The 20,281-nt window shown below is 52.9% G+C and overlaps 1 protein-coding gene across 1 annotated transcript in view; it reads right to left on the bottom strand.

Moving 5' to 3' along the window:
- The window catches only part of LOC144600314 (dedicator of cytokinesis protein 11-like), a gene marked incomplete at its 3' end in the record, with an annotated part of 68,531 nt that overhangs the window by 36,118 nt on the left and 12,132 nt on the right, over positions 1–20,281 (bottom strand). Inside the window, exons 2-7 of the mRNA XM_078411879.1 lie at positions 8,923–9,039; positions 8,081–8,170; positions 6,838–6,920; positions 5,303–5,369; positions 1,610–1,705; positions 90–224 (exon numbers count right to left, since the gene is read on the bottom strand). Coding sequence (XP_078268005.1) covers positions 90–224; positions 1,610–1,705; positions 5,303–5,369; positions 6,838–6,920; positions 8,081–8,170; positions 8,923–9,039 — 588 coding nt within the window. The remainder of the gene's footprint in view (positions 1–89; positions 225–1,609; positions 1,706–5,302; positions 5,370–6,837; positions 6,921–8,080; positions 8,171–8,922; positions 9,040–20,281) is intronic.

Raw genomic sequence — 20,281 nt, 5'->3', positions numbered from 1 at the left:
GCATTTACCATCCCCCATTTTTGGACCCGACTGATTTTCCACATGAAACGCGTTTGGATTATTAGCCGGCAAATACGTTGAAGATCTACCTGCACAACATCAATGCAAGAATCCAAGAATATTGATCCTTTCGACTCCTTGAATCCCTTCTCATCTTTACAGAAACAGAGACTGTAGGAGCCATCGGGAAGTTGGGTCAGGTAACAGAACCTTCTCTTGAATACCTGCACAGAAACAGATTTTAATTTTGTTGGAATAAATGGAGCCGTTACCTCTCAACTGATCAATCAACTTTCCAGGATTCGGCAATGCAATACAGACTTTAATTTACAAAACTGAGTTGCAATATCAATCACAATCACACAATAAAACGTAATTAGCCAAGTATGTTTTGCAACATACGAGGAATTTCATTTGCCACACATTCATAACAATAAAAAGCAACAGGACACACACAATACATGTTAACATGAACATCCCCCACAGTGACTAATCCACATTCCTCACTGTGATGGAAAGTGAAAACAAGTTCAATCTCTCCCTTCCTTGTCCTCCAGCGGTCGGGGGCTTTGACCTTCCGTTGATGGGATAATCTTGACTCCCGTAGCCGGCGGCGAGCCTTCCTCGTCGGGGCGATCAAGCTCCTTCATCGGGGGGGTCTCAGCTCCCCCGCGCCGGCGATCTACCCCGGGGGTCGGGACCAGTCGAACCTCGTGCAGCTTTTGGAGCCCACGACTGGTCTCAACCCGAGACTGTGAGCTCCTAATGTTAAAGTCCCCAGGCCGCCTTGGAGCGTCGATCCCAGGCAAGGGATCGCAGGCTCAGATGATAAGTCCACGCTCCCGCGGGGACTCAAGGTCAGTCCCAGGCAAGACCTCCAGCTCCGTGACGTTAGGCCGCAGAGCGACCAGAGATACCATCCAGAAAACAATCGCATCTCCGCCAAGGTAAGAGATTGAAAAAAAGTTTCCCCCGACCCCCTCCCCCCCACATAAAACAACCTAGAGAACATTCACACAAACTTTTAAAACTTACCAAAAATAACAAAAAGAGTTTGAAAAGGACTGACAGACTGTAGGCGAGGCAGCCATCGTGCACCGCCTCCTGGTGGCACTAGTGTGTGTCTTATCAAAGATATCAGATCCCAGGCTGACTATGTCTGTTGTGGTTGATAGTTTCGGCAGAAAGAAACCACGGTGAGCAGGTGAATACGAGAAGATTTAACAAATACCGGCCTCCATTTGTAATTAATGAAATGACAGTAAACAAAACACAGAGTGCTGGAGTAACTCAGCGGGTCAGGCAGCATCTGTGGAGGGGATGGATAGGTGATGTTTCACAGAGTGCTGAAGTAACTCAGCGGGTCAGGCAGCATCTGTGGAGAACATGGATAGGTGACGTTTTCACAGAGTGCTGGAGTAACTCAGCGGGTCAGGCAGCACCTGTGGAGAACATGGATAGGTGACGTTTCACAGAGTGCTGGAGTAACTCAGTGGGTCAGGCGGCATCTGTGGAGGGGATGGACGGTTGATGTTTCAGATCGGGGCGTTTCGTTGGACTTGAGCCATTGTTTGTCCATGCCTCTCCGCGCCAGTAGCTGTGGCCTTACCCTGATGGTTACGTTCATGGCATTGTTCATGTGGGCTTTGTAAAGCCATCCTTCCTTGACGTTGCCTCCTTTCTGTGAGCACAGCGATGCAGCGTCCTGTGGAGACACAATGTCGTGGATGAGCTGTCAGCGTGTAAGCAGGCGGGTTGGAACGCTGAGGAACAGGAATGAGTGGGTTAACATATGATCAGCGTTTGTGGGCACTGGGCCTGTACTCACTGGAGTTTAGAAGGATGAGGGGGGACCTCATTGAAACTTAGTTTCAATGGTGAGTGGCCTGGATAGAGTGGGTGTGGAGAGGATGCTTCCACTAGTGGGAGAGTCTAGGACCAGAGGGCTCAGCCTCAGAATAAAAGGACGTACCTTTAGAAAGATTAGGAGGAATTTCTTTAATCAGAGGGTGGTGAATTTATGAAACTCATTGCCACAGAAGGCTGAGGAGGCCAAGTCATTGGATATTTTTAAAGCAGAGATAGATAGGTTATTGACCAGCAAATGCATCAAAGCTTATGGGGAGAAGGCAGGAGAATGGGGTTAGGAGGGAGAGATAGATCAGCCCTGATTGAATGGAGTAGACTCGATGGGCCGAATGGCCTACATGAACTCATGTGAAATAAGGGACTTCAGATGCTGGAATCTTGAGCAAAACACAAAGTGCTGGAGTAAATCAGCAGCTCAGCCAACGTCTAGGACACGTCTAGCCAACGTCTAGGACACGTCTAGCCAACGTCTATGACACGTCTAGCCAACGTCTATAGGACACGTCTAGCCAACGTCTAGTACACGTCTAGCCAACGTCTAGGACACGTCTAGCCAACGTCTATAGGACACGTCTAGCCAACGTCTAGTACACGTCTAGCCAACGTCTAGGACACGTCTAGCCAACGTCTAGGACACGTCTAGCCAACGTCTAGGACACGGATAGCCAACGTCTATGACACGGATACGTGGTGTTTCAGGTGCTCTGAAGAAGGGTCGCAACCAGAAACATCGCATACCCTTGTCCTCCAGATATGCTGCCTGACTTGCTGAGTTACTCCAGCACCTTGTGTGTTATTAAGCTGAGGTACATTGTGTACGCAAGCCTTACTCTGCTCATTTGAAAAATCACAATACCAAATTGCAGATGCTAGAAATGTGAAATAGAAACAGAAAATGCTGGAAACTCTCAGCAGGTCGGGCAGCATCTGTGGAGAGGTAAACTATCATTTCAGGTTGACAAAGAGGAGAAATATTTTCTCAATTTTTCAGGAAGAGTTCCAGACCCCAAACATGAACTGCTTTGCTTCCAGCAGACGTGGCCACACCTGTCGTGGGCTCCCAGCATACACTGTCTGTGATTCCAAAGGAATGTTTGAATGGGAATTGTTGGACTGTTACTCGAGTGAACATGGATGGGTGTGGGAAAGAAAACTGCAGGTGCTGGTTTAAATCAAAGGTAGACACAAAATGCTGGAGTATCTCAGCGGCTCAGGCAGCATCTCTGGAGGGAAGGAATAGGTGACGTTTCGTGTCGAGACCCATCTTCAGACTGAAAGTAGGGGATGATTGGGTGAAGGGGTGAAGAGCTGGAGGCAAGGAAAGACCAGGACAATATCAGGGCTGGCAACAGATGGCATTAGACAGGGTGGTGCCCTGGTAGGCCCATTGTTAGCTCAGGAAGGTCACAACTGACAGGCTTAGAGTCACACAGCACAGAAACATGCCCTTCACAACATCTGTGTAGGAAAGAACTGCAGGTGCTGGTTTAAACTGTAGACACAAAAAGCTGGAGTAACTCAGCGGGACAGGCAGCATCTCTGGAGAGAAGGAATGTGTGATGTTTCGGGTCGAGACCCTTTTTCGGACTGAAAGTCACGGGAATGGGAAACAAGAGGTATAGACGGTGATGTAGAGGGAGAACAATGAATGAAAGAAGCTGGTGTGACGGGTGGGGGAGGCGTGGAGAGAGAGGGAATGCCAGGGACACTTGAAGTTAGAGAATTCAATATTCATTCATATCTTTCATTCATTGTTTTATATTTCTCAACATCATTGTCTATATCTCTCGTCTCCCTTTCCCTCGACTTTCAGCCTGAAAAAGGGTCTCGACCCGAAACCTCACCCATTCCTTCTCTCCAGAGATGCTGCCTGACCACGGTTCTGCACACCGCTCTCTCTCATCTGGACAGCCAGAAGGGGGGCTATGTGAGGATGCTGTTCATTGACTTTAGTTCAGCCTTCAATACCATAGTCCCCACCAGACTGGTTGAGAAGCTGCTGGAACTGGGGCTTAGCACCCCTCTGTGTGCCTGGGTCCTGGACTTTCTCACCGCCAGGCCCCAAGTGGTCAGGATGGGGGAACACACATCTAGCCCCCTCACCCTGAACATAGGATCCCCCCAGGGTTGCGTCCTTAGCCCCCTACTGTACTCCCTGTACACACATGACTGTGGGGCCAGGTTCAGCTCAAACTCCATCATCAAGTTTGCTGATGACACTGTGGTGGTGGGCCAGATCTCCAACAACGATGAGAAGGCCTATCGGGAGGAGGTGGCTGATCTGACACTCTGGTGTCAGGACAATAGCCTCCTCTTGAATGTCACTGAAACGAAGGAGCTGGTTGTGGACTTCAGAAGGGCTAAACATCCAAGGACGTACACGCCACTGGAGATAAATGGGTCTATTGTGGATAGGGTGAGCAGTTTTAAATACTTGGGAGTCCGCATCACAGAGGATCTGACATGGGCAACGCACAGTGCCGCACTGGTGGGTAAGGCAAAGCAGCGCCTTTACCACCTTAGACAGCTGAGGAAATTCAGAGTCTCTCTGAGGATCCTTCATTGCTTCTACTCTGGGGCTGTAGAGAGCATCCTGTCCGGCAACATTACAGTCTGGTTTGGGAACAGCTCTGCCCAGGACAGGATGGCCCTGCAGAGAGTAGTGCGTTCGGCTGAACGCACCATGGGAACTACACTCGTCCCCCTGCAGGACCTATACATCAGGAGGTGCAGATCCAGAGCCAGCAACATTATGGGGGGCCCCTGCCACTCCAGCAACGGACTGTTCCAGCTGCTAAGGTCAGGCAAACGTCTCCGCTGTCACGCTGTGAAAACGGAGAGGATGAGACGGAGTTTCTTCCCACAGGCCATTAGGACTGTTAACTATTATAACTCCAGGGACTAAATTTTCTTTTATGTATTAATTTTTATGCTGTAACTGTAACTTTTTTGCACAATCCGCAGGCATTGCCACTTTCATTTCACTGCACATTATGTATGTGTATGTGACAAATAAACTTGACTTGACCCGCTGAGTTACTCCAGCATTTTGTGTCTATCTTCAGACCATCTTGTCCTTGCTGACCAAGATACCCCATCTAAGGTAGTCCCACCTGACCACGTTTGGCCCATACCCCTCCCCCATCCCTGTCCATGTACCTGTCCACGCATCCAACGAATGGAGGACCCTGCTTGAGGCCAGGACATTCTTATCAACAGAAACCACTTGCTGACTACAGGGAGTCTACATGCTTGGCTTCACAAACTGCCCTGCTTATGGGCACCTTAGCAGTACCTCCCCATCACACATCACATGCACACTCCCCCACTCCCCCCCCTCCCCACAGCCCCCACCCCACCGCCCCCACCCCACCACCCCCACACGCACCAACCTCCTTCACCAACTCAATCTCGTGGGATAGTCCCTGCCTACCTCATCAGCATCTTCATCAACCTCAAACAGCTGCAGCGGCAGCTTCTCCAAAGGCTGGTGCACTTTGCTACGGGAAACATAATTACAACACCGTTACAATCCAGCAGTTAAAAGAACAAAGAGCGGCTGGACTTCACAGCAGAGACAAACCCTGCCTTGGGACCTCGCCCACCCGCCTGTGACCAACCCTCCCCCCAACCCTCCCCCCCCCCCCCACCCCGGACATTCCCCCCTCCCCCCCGGACACTCCCCCCTCTCTCCCCTCCCCACTGGACACTCCCCCCTCCGACACTCCGCCCTCTCCCCCAGACACTCTCCCCCCTCCCCCCCAGACACTCTCCCCTCTCTCCCCTCCCCACTGGACGCTCCCCCCTCCCCCCCCCGGACACTCCCCCCCATGCCCCCCGGGCACTCCCCCCCAGACACTCTCCCCTCTCCAGTGCGTTACCCTTCTCTCTCTGCTCCCTATTCCATGGGGAAGGGTAGGCTCCACTACAGAGGCAGGCAGTGGGGCTGCAGGTACATGGGACAACATGAGGTCATGGGAGAGGAGGGGAGGGGGGGTCTGGTGGTGGTGATGTTATGGGCGCTGACTCTCGGCATGTGTTTCAGCATGAGCTGCCCGGCTGTAGACAGACTGGGACAAACCACATCATAGGAAGCACAGTCACTCCAATCTTACAGACTGGACAGGTCGCTGAAGAGATTTCCATAACATACTTGAAGCTGGGAGTTTGAAGGCTGTACTGGGTACAGCCTGGGTGGTGAGAGCAGGGTGTACAAGTGTAAGGTATTGCAGAGTTGTGGATGCAGGCAAATCTAAATACAGACCGGACTTCCCACCACTGATTCCATCCCCACTTGTCACTGCCTTGGGAAAGCAGCCAACATAACCCAGGACTTGTCCCAGCCCAGTCAATTCTTCTCTCTGCACACATTAAGTGGCACGGTGGCGCAGCGGTAGAGTTGCTGCCTTCGAGCGCTTTCAGAGCCAGAGACCTGGTTCCATCAGCTACGGCCACTACGGGCGCTGTCTGTACGGAGTTTGCACGTTCTCCCCATGACCGCGTGGGCTTTCTCTCAACCTATGGAGTTGGTTTCCTCCCACACTCCATAGACGTACAGGTTTGTAGGTTAATTGGCTTGGTATAAACGTAAATTGTCCCTAGTGTGTGTAAGATAGTTGTAGTGTGCGGGGATCGCTGGTCAGCATGGACTCGGTGGGCCGAAGGGCCTGTTTCCGCGCTGTACCTCTTGGCTAAACTAGGCACTGCTCAGTGGCGCAGATTAGACAATAGACAATAGACAATAGGTGCAGGAGGAGGCCATTCGGCCCTTCGAGCCTGTACGCACCGCCATTCAATGTGATCATGGCTCATTCTCAATCAGTACCCCGTTCCTGCCCTCTCCCCATACCCCCTGACTCCGCTATCATTAACAGCTCTATCTAGGCGTCACTCAGGTGGATCGAGCCCGGGCCAGAACTTGGGCACAGCGTGGTGAGTTTTCTCACGACAAACCAAAGTCAGTCTCACCTCGGCAATGACCGGAAATCCCCACCATAGGCTTCGTACTTGTAGTTGACCACGAGCCAGTCGGAAGTGTAGGTTCGGATACACTGTAGATAAATAACCAGACATCAACACACTGTATCAGACATGACATCAACCCCAGGACATCTCCCCACTGCTGAAACGTGAGACATCCTGACATGTCCCCAAAACAATCCTAATCTGACTTTCTCTGATGTTAAGACACAAAGTGTTGGAGTATCTCTCAGAGTCACACAGCACCTCCGGAGAACTTGCACAGGTGACGTTTCGGGTCTGAAGGGTCCCAACCCGAAATGTCACCTGTCCATGTTTTTCCAGAGACCCGCTGAGTACTCCAGCATGTTGTCGTTTCTTCTGTAAACCAGCATCTGCTGTTCCTTGTTTCTACATACCCCTGAAATAAGTTCGTAAGTTCGTGTGATAGGAGCAGACACACACACTCTCGCACACACACTCACACACACACTCTCGCACACATTCACGCACACACACACGCACACACACTCACACTCACTCTGTCGCACACACACTCACGCACACACACTCACTCTCACACACTCACTCACTCTCACACACACTCTCTCACACACACTCTCTCACTCACTCACACTCACGCACACGCCCACTCACGCACTCACACTCACGCAAGCACACTCACGCACACACACACACACACTCACACACGCTCACTCTCACACGCACACAAACGCGCACACAAACGCGCACATGCACACACTCACGCACACACTCAAACTCACGCACACACTCACGCACACTCTCTCACACACACAAACACATGCACACTCTCACACACACTCACGCACCCACACTCACACTCACGCACACATACGCTCTCACACACTCACACACGCACTCACGCACACACTCACTCACTCTCACACACTCTCACACTCTCTCACTCACACACACACTCACACGCACACACAAACATGCACACTCGCGCGCACACTTACGCAGTCACTCACACACACACTCATGCACACACGCACAACATACACACGCACACACTCTCTCGCACACACACAAACACTCACACACTCGCGCGCGCGCACGCGCACACTCACGCACACTCACACGCACAACATACACACGCACACACTCTCTCGCACACACACACAAACACATGCACTCACTCGCGCGTGCGCACGCACGCACGCACGCACGCACACACACACACATGCTTGTGGTGCCCCTCAGACGGTACCTCTTTCACCAGCAGGCTGTGAGCCTGTGTGTCAGCATCAGTGGGCAGGGCGGAGCACACCGTCCGTCTCTGGTGTGGAACCGTAGCGATCTGGACAGGAAAAACATTTGTATTTAGAACCCCTTCAGGCACCGCTGGGCGTGGACTTTCTGACTTTAGAGATACAGCGCGGAGACAGGCCCTTCCGCCCAGTGAGTCCGTGCTGACCAGCGAGTCCGCGCCGCCCGGCGAGTCTGCGCCGACCGGCGAGTCCGTGCCGACCAGCGTGTCCGCCCTGACCGGCGAGTCCGCACCGCTCCGCCCGGCGAGTCCGCACCGCTCCGCCCGGCGAGTCCGTGCCGACCAGCGAGTCCGCGCCGACCAGCGAGTCCGCACTGACCAGTCCGCACTGACCAGCGTGTCCGCACTGACCAGCGTGTCCGTGCCGCCCAGCGATCGCCCCGTACTCTAGCGCTATCCTACACATTAGGGACAATTTACAATTTTACAGAAGCCAATTAACCGGCACACCCACTCGTCTTTGGAGTGTGGGAGAAAGCCGGAGCACCCAAATAAAACCCATGCAGGTCACGGGGAGAATGTACAAACTCCGTACAGACAGCACCCGTAGTCAGGATTGAACCTGGGTCTCTGGGGCGGTGAGGCAGCAGCTCTACCCGCTGCGCCGCCGTGCCGGCCTCCACCTGGGTTGTGCCAGGCTGTGACCTTGGACCAACCGGGCAGCTGGTCCCTGTACCAGCGTCCACGCTGCCAACTGGGCGTCTCCAACTCCAGCGTCCAGTACCTGCACGCTCCACTGGACAGTGGTCGCGGCACACGGCCTTCATGGGTGACCAACTCACCGAGACCTCATCCGCGGGGAACTGCAGGAGATCCCGCAGGCTGTCGCCCTGGATCTGTGCCTTCCTCTGCTCAATCACACTCTCGTAGTCCAGCGGCTCCACTATCTTGGTCTTCTCCTGCAGAGACCAAAATAGTTCAGTGTCAATGAAAGAAATCTAAGCAACGTGAACACACTAGACTCTACCATGGACTCACGCAGCAGTACAGCACGGAAACAGGCCATTCAGCCCAATTCAACCATGCCAATTAACATGCCCCATCTGCACGAGTCCCATTTGCACACATTTCGCCCATATCCCTCTCAACCTGTCCTATCCATGTACCTATCCAAGCGTCTTTTAAACATTGTGATAGTCCCTGCCTCAACTACCTCCTCCGGCAGCTCGTTCCATACACCCACCCTCTGTGTGGAAAAGTTACTCACTCAGGTTCCTTTTAAATCATTCCCCCCTCACCTTAAACCCATGTCCTCTGTTCTTGATTCCCCTCTCCCGGGCAAAAGATTCTGAGCATTCACCCATCAATTTTAAATCCTTTGTTGAAAGTATTTGGGCAATGTCATTGGAGCTATGAATCCTGACAGCATTGATCAGTGCAATGCATTACAAGCAGTCACCATTCCAATTGCCTTCACATCCCTGTACTTAAAGCAAGATTCTCAAACTCACTCATGCTTTGTCAGCTGGACATCTCACTGGTTCAATATTGCTTCTGTTGTCACGTGTGCAAACGTACAGTTACGGTCTTTGTTCACATAGTCCAGTAGAGTATTGCCGTATCAAAACCCCAGTCTGCAGAAGGGTCTCGACCCGAAACGTCACCCATTCCTTCTCTCCAGAGATGCTGCCTGACCCGCTGAGTTACTCCAGCTTTTAGCAAAGTGTACAATAATGGGCTACCGATCCCGTGTGCACGCCGCCATGTTTTGCGGCCATTTTCAAAGTGCAGTCCACACTCCGGTCCTCATGAGTGGCGCGTGATCCAGGCAAGTCCCAGGCTGTAGCAGGGCCTCTAGGCCTCACCTTCCAGGCCCCTCTCCACTCAATAGACAATTGGTGCAGGAGGAGGCCATTCGGCCCTTCGAGCCAGCACCGCCATTCAATGTGATCATGGCTGATCATTCTCAATCAGTACCCTGTTCCTGCCTTCTCCCCATACCCCGACTCCGTTATCCTTAAGAGCTCTATCCAGCTCTCTCTTGAATGCATTCAGAGAATTGGCCTCCACTCTCCTCTCCTCTCCCGGCCACATTTGTGTCTCCTGCAGCCGACCTCGAGGCAGTGGGCCAGACCCCGGTTCCTTCTCTTCTCCTCTCCTCCGGCCTCACTCCTCGCCCGTCACTGCTGGCTCCCTCCATCCTCCCGCCCTTTGGTCTTCGGGGGACGAGCAGGGGCGGAGTAGCCGGCTCTCTCCCTTGCGTCTGGTCACAGAGGACAGGCGAGTGCCAGCTCAGCTCCCCTCTCCCTGCGGGCAGCCATGCTGCAGGTAGATCTGCCATCGGTGCTCAGTTCAGCTCCAGGACCTACGAGCAGGGGACAGTTTCTCGATGGCATTTGGCGTCAAAAACCACTCTGCCTGCAACCACCAACACTTCTGCTCCAGGTACTCGACAATTCATTAACCGCACTGTTGTAAAGGTCGCACCCCAAAGACGTACAGGTCTGTAGGTTAATTGGCTTGGCATAAATGTAAAAGAATGTCCCTAGTGTGTGCAGGATAACATTAATGTGCGGGGATCGCTGGTCGGCGTGGACTCAGTGGGCGGAACAGTCTGTATTGCTAAACTAATCGCCACCAGTCGTGGTCGGGCTCAGTCTGGACAGACGGTGCCCTGGTGGAACGTATCAGGAGAGGCAGCTGAGTCCATGGGAGGGGGAGTTAAAGTGCTGAGCAACCGGGAGATCATGTAGGTCTAGGTGCACTAAGCAAAGGTGTTCAGTGAAACCATCGCCGAGCCTGTGCTTGGTCTCGCCGATCGATAAATGGTGGTGATCTGTGGCAGGGTGGGCAATTCTCGGGGTAATTTGGAGATACAACAGACTGCAGATGCTGCAATCCCGTGCAGAACACAAGCTGCTGGAGGAAGTCGGCAGGTCAGGCAGCATCTGTGGAGCAATTTTCCTGCAATACTTTGTGTTTTGCTCAGGATTTGAGCAGCTACTTGCACATTGTCATTCCCTTTATCCTGTATCTGTCCACTGTGGACTGCTTGTTGTAATCATGTGCGTTTCTTTTGCAGACTGGAGAACATGCAGCAGAAGCTTTCCACTGTTCCCCTGGAACACTGATTGCACTGAAATTGCTTTTCATCTAAAACTGACTTTCAGTTTGCAACAGGAAGTGAGTCAACAACTTTATTGCAGCTCCCCGCCTGAAGGCCTTGTTTTGTCACGGTGTTTGACAGGGACAACATACCACACACAGACCATGGTGCGGCACGGTGGCGCAGCGGGTAGAGCTGCTGGCTCACAGTGCCAGAGACCCGGGTACCATCCTGACTACGGGCGCTGTCGGTACATTTGTACGTTCTCCCCGTGACCCGCGTGGGTTTTCTCCGGGTGCTCCGGTTTCCTCCCACACTCCAAAGATGTGCGGGTTTATAGATTAATTGGGTTCAGTAAAAAATTGTTGGCTTTGTTATAAAATGGTAAATTGTTCCTAGTGTGTAGGACGGTGTTAGTGCACAGGGATTGCTGGTTGGCGCAGAATCAGTGGCTAAAGGGCCTGTTTCCGTGCTGTATCTACACACTAAACTAAACTACGAAGGCCAGAGGGATCGGAGCAGTTCAATGAGTCAGACCCTGTTTCAATGGCTTGCATGAAAAACGTTCAAATCTGCAAGAACCTCACCACTAAGCAAATGGGGTTGGGTCTTGGGGAAAGCACTGTGCAAGGATTTCAGTGAAGGGGAAGTGTGGACAAAGGGGAACCGTCAGGCAATGTTGCACAGGAAACGGGCCCAGTTTAACCATGACGGGCGGAAGGAGGGTGAGTTAGGGGGCAGGGGTCAGAGAGCCTGTGGCCTGAGGTCAGGGTCGATGGTCCTGGGTGCAGAGGGCAGGGGTCAGGGAGAAAGCTCTTTAATTCAGAGATACAACACGGAAACAGGCCCTTCGGCCCACTAGGTACACGCCGACCATCGATCACCGGTTCACACCAGTTCCATGGTATCCCCCGGTCCCATCCAATCCCCACACATGAGGGGTAATTTACAGAGAGAGTGAATTCACTTCCAAACCCGCACATCTTTGGGATGTGGGAGGAAACCAGAGGGCCCAGTGGAAACCCACGCGGTCGCAGGGAGAACGTGCAAACTCCACACAGACAGTACCTGAGGTCGGGGTTGGACCTGGATCTCTGGCGGTGAGTGGCAGCAGCTCTACCCGCTGCATCACCGTGTCGCCCTGCAGTGCGGGCAATCCCAAAGACAAGCAGAGCTCCTTCGAGATCGAACATTGGCATCGCACAGCACGGAGCCGTTCTAGAAAGTTCTGTTAACCAAATCTTCACAAACTGGGTGGGTTAACATATGATGAGCGTTTGTCTACACAGGGCCTGTACTCGCTGGAGTTTAGAAGGATGAGGGGGGACCTCATTGAAACGTACAGAATAGTGAAAGGTTTGGATAGAATGGATGTGGAGAGGATGTTTCTGCTAGTGGGAGAGTCTGGGACCAGAATAGGCTTGAAGGGCCGAATGGCCTTCTCCTGCACTTATTTTCTATGTCTCTATGTTTCAGTGGCCACGGCCTCATAATTAATGGACGTTCCTTTAGGAAGGAGATGAGGAGGATTCTTTAGTCAGATGGCGGTGAATCTGTGGGATTCTTTGCCACAAACGGCTGTGGAGGCCACAAGTAAGTGGACATATTAAAGGCAGAGATAGATAGATTCTTGATTAGTGCGGGTGTCAGAGGTTATGGGGAGAAGGCAGGAGAATGGAGGGATTAGGAGGGAGAGATAGATCAGCCATGATTGAATGGCGGAGTGGACTTGATGGGTCGAATGGCCTAATTCAGCTCCTATCATTATGAAGTGTGGAGGATGGGCCGGACACGTCTGAAACAGAGAGCCAGACATGGGCAACATGTATCCGTCATACCTACACACACACTCTGCGTGCAGTGGCCATGTCACGGTTAAAAGGCCACTGAGTGCAGCACACACAGCAGACATCGTGATCCATGAACATCTCTGCCGCCATTAACACAAGAAGAACACAAGAAGAACACAAGAAAATAGGAGCAGGAGTAGGCCAACCGGCCCCTCGAGCCCGCTCCGCCATTCAATACGATCATGGCTGATCCTACCCCAACCCCCTTCCCACTATCGCCCTTCTTCCCACCCAAAAGAACCGTGTGATCTCCTGGGAGAGGCGAAAAAACGGATAAAAACCCAGGCCAATTTGGGAAAAAAATCCGGGAAATTCCTCTCCGACCCCAAGCTAGGCGAATGAAACTTGTCCAGGAGATTACTCAGGTCTTACTATACTAACAATAGCTCATGTCCACTTCCCTGCCCACTCCCCGTAACCCCTAATTCCCTTGTCTATTAAAAAACAATCTATTTCTGTTTTAACAATGCAGCCAGGTACAGGAAAGCAATAAGCTGCATTGGTTCACCACACAGCCCGGATAACTGAAGGACAAACTCATTCGAAGACAAGCCAAAAAACAAAAAAATCACCCAAAGATGGAAATCAGAAATAAAACAAACAGATAATGTAGATACAAGGAACTACAGTTTATTTTAGTTTAGAGATACAGCACAGAGACAGGTCCTTCAGCCCACCGCACCGACCAGTGATCCCCACACACTAACACTGTCCGACACACACTGGGGACTATTTACGTTTATACCAAGCCGATTAACCTACAAACCTGCATGTCTTTGGAGTGTGGCTGGAAACCAAAGATCTCGGAGAAAACCCACACAGGTCATGGGGAGAACGTACAAACTGCGTGTAGACAGCGCCCATGGTCAGGATGGGACAAGGGTCTCTGGCGCTGTGAGGCGGTAACTCTACTGGGGCAACACCGTGACGCCCAGTTGCCGGTTGCCAAAAAAAGACACAAGGTTTACACTTTCTTACTACGCTAACTGCACACAGACAAACAGATCATTCTCAGCAAGTCAGGCAGCATCTGTGGGGAAAGAGATTTGCCATTTCAATGGCCGACCATTGCATATCCTGTGGTCAGTAGTTGGCGAGAGTTGTAAGGGGGGGCGATGGGCTAGCGGGAGAGAGAAAGAAGTGCTCGTGGGGTTCAAGGGAGTGAATGGGTGTGATGGGATCACTCTGTTGGGAGCTGGCATGGATCCGCTGGGCTGAATGGCCTTAAGTAAGAACCCCACGAGTCAACTTGATTCAGTCACGGTGGTGCAGTGGTAGAGTTGCTGCCTTAAAGCGCTCACAGCGCCAGAGACCCGGGTTCGATCCTGACAACGGGTGCTGTCTGTACGGAGTTTGTACGTTCCCCCCGTGACCTGCGTGGGTTTTCTCCGAGAACTCTGGTTTCCTCCCACACTCCAAAGACGTGCAGGTTTGTAGGTTAATTGGATTGGTACAAATGTAAAACTTGTCCCTAGTGTTTGTAGTGTAGTGTTAGACAATAGGTGCAGGAGGAGGCCATTCAGCCCTTCAAGCCAGCACCGCCATTCAATGTGATCATGGCTGATCATTCACAATCAGTACCCCGTTCCTGCCTTCTCCCCATACCCCCTGACTCCACTATCATTAAGAGCTCTATCTAGCTCTCTCTCTTGAATGCAGTGTGCGGGGATCGCTGGTCAGTGCGGGGCTAGTGGGCCGAAGGGCCGGTATCCGTGCTGTATCTCTAAATTAAACTAAATTAAATGTGTTGGAAGGAACTGCAGGTGCTGGTTTAAACCAAATATAGACTCAAAAAGCTGGAGTAACTCAGCGGGACAGACAGCATCTCTGGAGAGAAGGAGTGGGTGTCATTTTGGGTCTGAAGAAGGGTCTCGACCCGAAACGTCACCCATTCCTTCTGTCCAGAGATGCTGCCTGTCCTGCTGAGTTACTCCAGCTTTTTGTGTCTATCTTTACACTGGCACAGTCCTTCACGATTAGTGCGGGTGTTAGGAGATTACGGGGAGAAGGCAGGAGAATGGGGTTAGGAGGGAGAGATAGATCAGCCATGATTGAATGGCAGAGTAGACTTGATGGGCCGAATGGCCTAATTCTGCTCCTATTCCTTATGACAGTCCCGGTGAGAGTCAGGAACAATACGTTTACCACAGTGGCTCAACCCATCTTTGCTGGGCAAGGGGGAGCTGTGGGCCAGATTACTCAGGAGGATGGGTTCGTGTAGTCAGGTTGGTAACTCGCCAATGGAGATGATTTACTTCATCAGGCCAGGCTAAAATTAAACTGAATTGATCCAAACCATTCCTGGAACAGACAGAGAAATCGTTTCTCCAAAGGCAATCGATGCCGTTAAGCTAAGTGGACTTAGAGTGCAGGGGCCTCAGCAGTGAGGCTGCAGATGTTTCCTCAGCACGGCCTTGAGAAAGCAGTTTCTTGTGGCTCTGAGAGTATGCACACTCTGAGTAGGGTTGCCAACTGTTATCCCATATTAGGCCCGGGGGGTGCTGTAGGCCCGGACACTGTAGGCCCGGAGGGTGCTGTAGGCCCGGACACTGTAGGCCCGGACACTGTAGGCCCGGACAGTGTAGGCCCGGACAGTGTAGGCCCGGACAGTGTAGGCCCGGACAGTGTAGGCCCGGACAGTGTAGGCCCGGGGGGTGCTGTAGGCCCGCACAGTGTAGGCCCAGGGGCCGCAGTAGGCCGAGACACTGTAGGCCCGGACAGTGTAGGCTAACGGAGTGTGTTTGGGGAGCGGGGCCAAGTGTGTTCGCCTAACGGAGGTTGTGTAGCAACCCGCCTCCCGGCCCGGGCGGCCGCCATTGGTGGAGTGGGAGCACGTGGGGCGGTGAGGTCACGTGGGGCGTGGGCGGTGACGTCACATTCTGTCCCTTATTTGGGAGTTAGAAAGTTGGCAACCGTAACTCCAAGCCACCTCATTGTGTGACATGTCAGTGAACTAGGAAATCTGCATCTACACCTCGCGCTGCCTCGGCAAGGCCAGCAGCATAATCACAGACCAGTCTCACCCCGGTCACCACCTTTTCTCCCCTCTACCATCGGGCAAGAGGTACAGAAGTGTGAAAACGCACACCTCCAGATTCAGGGACAGTTTCTTCCCGGCTGTTATTAGGCAACTGAACCATCCTCTCACCAACTAGAGAGCGGTCCTGACCTCCCATCTACCTCATTGGAGACCCTCGGACCATCTTTGGTTGGACATTACCTTGCTCTAAACGTTATTCTCTTATCATGGATCTGTACACTGTGGATGGTTCGATTGTAATCATGTGTTGTCTTTTCACTGACTGGTTAACAAGCAACAAAAGCTTTTCACTGTACCTCGGTACAGGTGACAATAAACTAAACTGAACTCTAATGCACAGCCCGAGTGAAGCAGCAGGAACATGTCCACCTCCGTTGTCTCTGGATCGCCTGCCTAGAGTTGCACTTATAGTGCAGAGTAGAGGCAGCAAACCTCCAGCTCATCAGATGGACAGTAACCCAGAGAATTCACTGACACCTCTAACAGGAGTAGAATTCGGCCCATCAAGCCTACTCCACCATTCAATCATAGAAACGTAGAAACATGGAAAATAGGTACAGGAGACAGCACCGCCATTCATTGCGATCATGGCTGATCATCTACAATCAGTGACGTGTGCCTGCCTTCTCCCCTTATCCCTTGATTCCTCTCGCCCCAAGAGTTCTATCTAATTCTCTTTTAAATTCATCCAGTGAATTGGCCTCCACTGACCTCTGAGGCAGAGAATTCCACAAATTCACAACTCTCTGGGTGAAAAAGTTTCTTCTCACCTCAGTTTTAAATGGACTCCCCTTTATTCATGGACTGTGTGGCCCCTGGTTCTCGACTCCCCCAACATTGGGAAATTTTTTCCTGCATCCAGTTTGTCCAGTCGTGAAATCATGGCTGATTTCTTTCTCCCTCCTAACCCCATTCTCCTGCATTCTCCCCATAACCTTGACACCCGCACTTATCAAGAAGCTATCTATCTCTGCCTTAAAAATATCCACTGACGGCCTCCACAGCCTTCTGTGGCAAAGAATTCCACAGATTCACCACCCTCTGACTAAAGAAATTCCTCCTCATCTCCTTCCTAAAAGTACGTCCTAAGGATGTTTCCACCAGTGGGAGAGTCTAGGACCAGAGGGCACAGCCTCAGAATCAAAGGATGTTCCTTTAGGAAGAGGATGAGGAGGAACTTCTTTAGTCAGAGGGTGGTGAATCTGTGGAATTCATTGCCACAGACGGCTGTGGAGGCCACAAGTCAGTGGGTATTTTAAAGGCAGAGATAGATAGATTCTTGATTAGTGCGGGTGTCTGGGGTTATGGGGAGAAGGCAGGAGAATGGGGTTAGGAGGGAGAGATAGATCAGCCATGATTGAATGGCAGAGTAGACTTGATGGGTCGAATGGCCTAATTCTGTTCCTGTCACTTATGAACTTAACAATTACCCAATAGCCGGGCTGCTGTTGATTTGCTCAGAACCGTTATGGAAATGCTGAAGGTTTGTTGTGCGTGTTGGTGAGGCGTGTGACTTCCGTGTGTGTGTTGGTGAGGCGTGTGACCTCCATGTGCGTGGGAAGGGGTGTGTGCGTGGGAAGAGGGGCACAGACCGGGCATGTGACGGAGAGGGGCACAGACTGGGCATGTGACGGAGAGGGGCACTGGGTGGGCATGTGACGGAGAGGGGCACTGGGCGGGCATGTGACGGAGAGGGGCACTGGGTGGGCATGACAGAGAGGGACATAGGGCGGGCATGTGACAGAGAGGGTCATAATGCTGAAGGTTTGTTGTGCGTGTTGGTGAGGCGTGTGACTTCCGTGTGTGTGTTGGTGAGGCGCGTGACCTCCATGTGCGTGGGAAGGGGTGTGTGCATGGGAAGAGGGTCATAGGGCGGGCATGTGACGGAGAGGGGCACTGGGTGGGCATGTGACGGAGAGGGGCACAGACCGGGCATGTGACAGAGAGGGTCATAGGGCGGGCATGTGACGGAGCGCTCAGCAGTGGGCATGTGACGGAGAGGGGCACTGGGTGGGCATGTGACCGAGAGGGGCACTGAGTGGGCATGTGACGGAGAGGGGCACTGGATGGGCACGTGACGGAGAGGGGCACTGGGCAGGCATGTGACGGAGAGGGGCACTGGGTGGGCATGTGACGGAGAGGGTCATAGGGTGGGCATGTGACGGAGAGGGACACTGGGTGGGCATGTGACGGAGAGGGGCACTGGGTGGGCATGTGACGGAGAGGGTCATAGGGTGGGCATGTGACGGAGAGGGACACTGGGTGGGCATGTGACGGAGAGGGGCACTGAGTGGGCATGTGACGGAGAGGGGCACTGGGCAGGCATGTGACGGAGAGGGGCACTGAATGGGCATGTGACGGAGAGGGGCACTGGATGGGCACGTGACGGAGAGGGTCATAGGGTGGGCATGTGACGGAGAGGGGCACTGAGTGGGCATGTGACGGAGAGGGGCACTGGGTGAGCATGTGACAGAGAGGGGCACTGGGTGGGCATGTGACGGAGAGGGGCACTGAGTGGGCATGTGACAGAGAGGGGCACTGGGTGGGCATGTGACGGAGAGGGGCACTGAGTGGGCATGTGACAGAGAGGGGCACTGGGTGGGCATGTGACGGAGAGGGGCACTGAGTGGGCATGTGACAGAGAGGGGCACTGAGTGGGCATGTGACGGAGAGGGGCACTGGGTGGGCATGTGACGGAGAGGGGCACTGAGTGGGCTTGTGACGGAGGGGCACAGACTGGGCATGTAACAGAGAGGGGCACTGGGCGGGCATGTGACGTAGCACTCAGCAGTGGGCATGTGACGGAGAGGGTCATAGGGTGGGCATGTGACGGAGCGCTCAGCAGTGGGCATGTGACGGAGGAGCACAGACTGGGCATGTGACGGAGAGGGTCATAGGGTGGGCATGTGACGGAGCACTCAGCAGTGGGCATGTGACGGAGGAGCACAGACTGGGCATGTGACGGAGAGGGTCATAGGGTGGTCATGTGACGGAGCACTCAGCAGTGGGCATGTGACGGAGGAGCACAGACTGGGCATGTGACGGAGAGGGGCACTGGGTGGGCATGTGACGGAGAGGGGCACAGAGTGGGTCATAGGGCGGGCATGTGACGGAGCGCTCAGCAGTGGGCATGTGACGGAGGAGCACAGACTGGGCATGTGACGGAGAGGGTCATAGGGCGGGCATGTGACGGAGCCCTCAGCAGTGGGCTGGCGGCCGAGCTTCCTCTCGCTATCTCACGGCAACACTGCCACAGGAAGCCGGTAACCACAAGCTGTGGAGAGGTGTGCGTCACCCCAGCCCGAGCACCTGATTGGTGTTGGGACATCACGAGAGGACGCTCAGCCCTGCAGCACAGCTGCATCAACCACCTCCAACCGTCCAGCCTGCCAAAGCAAGCCTGTTGTTGCTCGGGCCATGTCGGCCCTGGGTGAGACCAGGCAAGATGAGCTGACTAACCACATCGGCATTACAAACATGACCAGAGTTATTACATCGGCATTACAAACATGACCAGAGTTAGTCACTTCAAATTACACACGCCCATCAATTCTCTAATTGGGAAGACACAAGGAAATACAGATGCTGGAATCTTTTGACTGTGCTTTGGACTTTAGAGATACAGCGCGGAAACAGGCCTTTCAACCCACCGAGTCCGCACCGACCAGTGATCCCCACACACTAGCACTACCCCACACAGGTCACGGGGAGAACGTACAAACTCCGTACAGACAGCACCCGTAGTCAGGATGGAACCCGGGTCTCCGGCGCTGCATTCGCTGTAAGGCAGCAACTCTACCGCTGCGCCACCGTGCCGCCCGCTAATAAAATTCAGGTGCTGTCTGCGTGGAGCTTGCACGTTCCCCCTGCGACCGCGTGGGTTTCCTCCGGGTGCTCCGGTTTCATCCTCGCATTACAAAGACGTGTGGGTTTGTAGGTTGATTGGCCCTCTGTAAATTGCCCCCAGTGTGTACGGGTGATTGATGGTCAGCATGGACAGAACTAGTGTGTACGGGTGATTGATGGTCAGCATGGACTCGGTGGGCCGAAGGGCCTGTTTCCATGCTGTATCTTTTAATAAATCAAAAAATGACAGTGTGAAAAAAGCATTATGATCGGGCATCAAATATGGTCAATGAATATGTTCATTCAATGAGAACGGCTGTCAAAGGCAAAAGGCTTTCAACATGTTGTAGCCTGTGTAA

The sequence above is a fragment of the Rhinoraja longicauda genome, chromosome 15 (assembly GCF_053455715.1).
Source record: "Rhinoraja longicauda isolate Sanriku21f chromosome 15, sRhiLon1.1, whole genome shotgun sequence".
Classification (NCBI taxonomy): Eukaryota; Metazoa; Chordata; class Chondrichthyes; order Rajiformes; family Arhynchobatidae; genus Rhinoraja; species Rhinoraja longicauda.
Note: the sequence above shows the minus strand (reverse complement) of the source record. Positions and strands in the feature narration are given on the sequence as shown.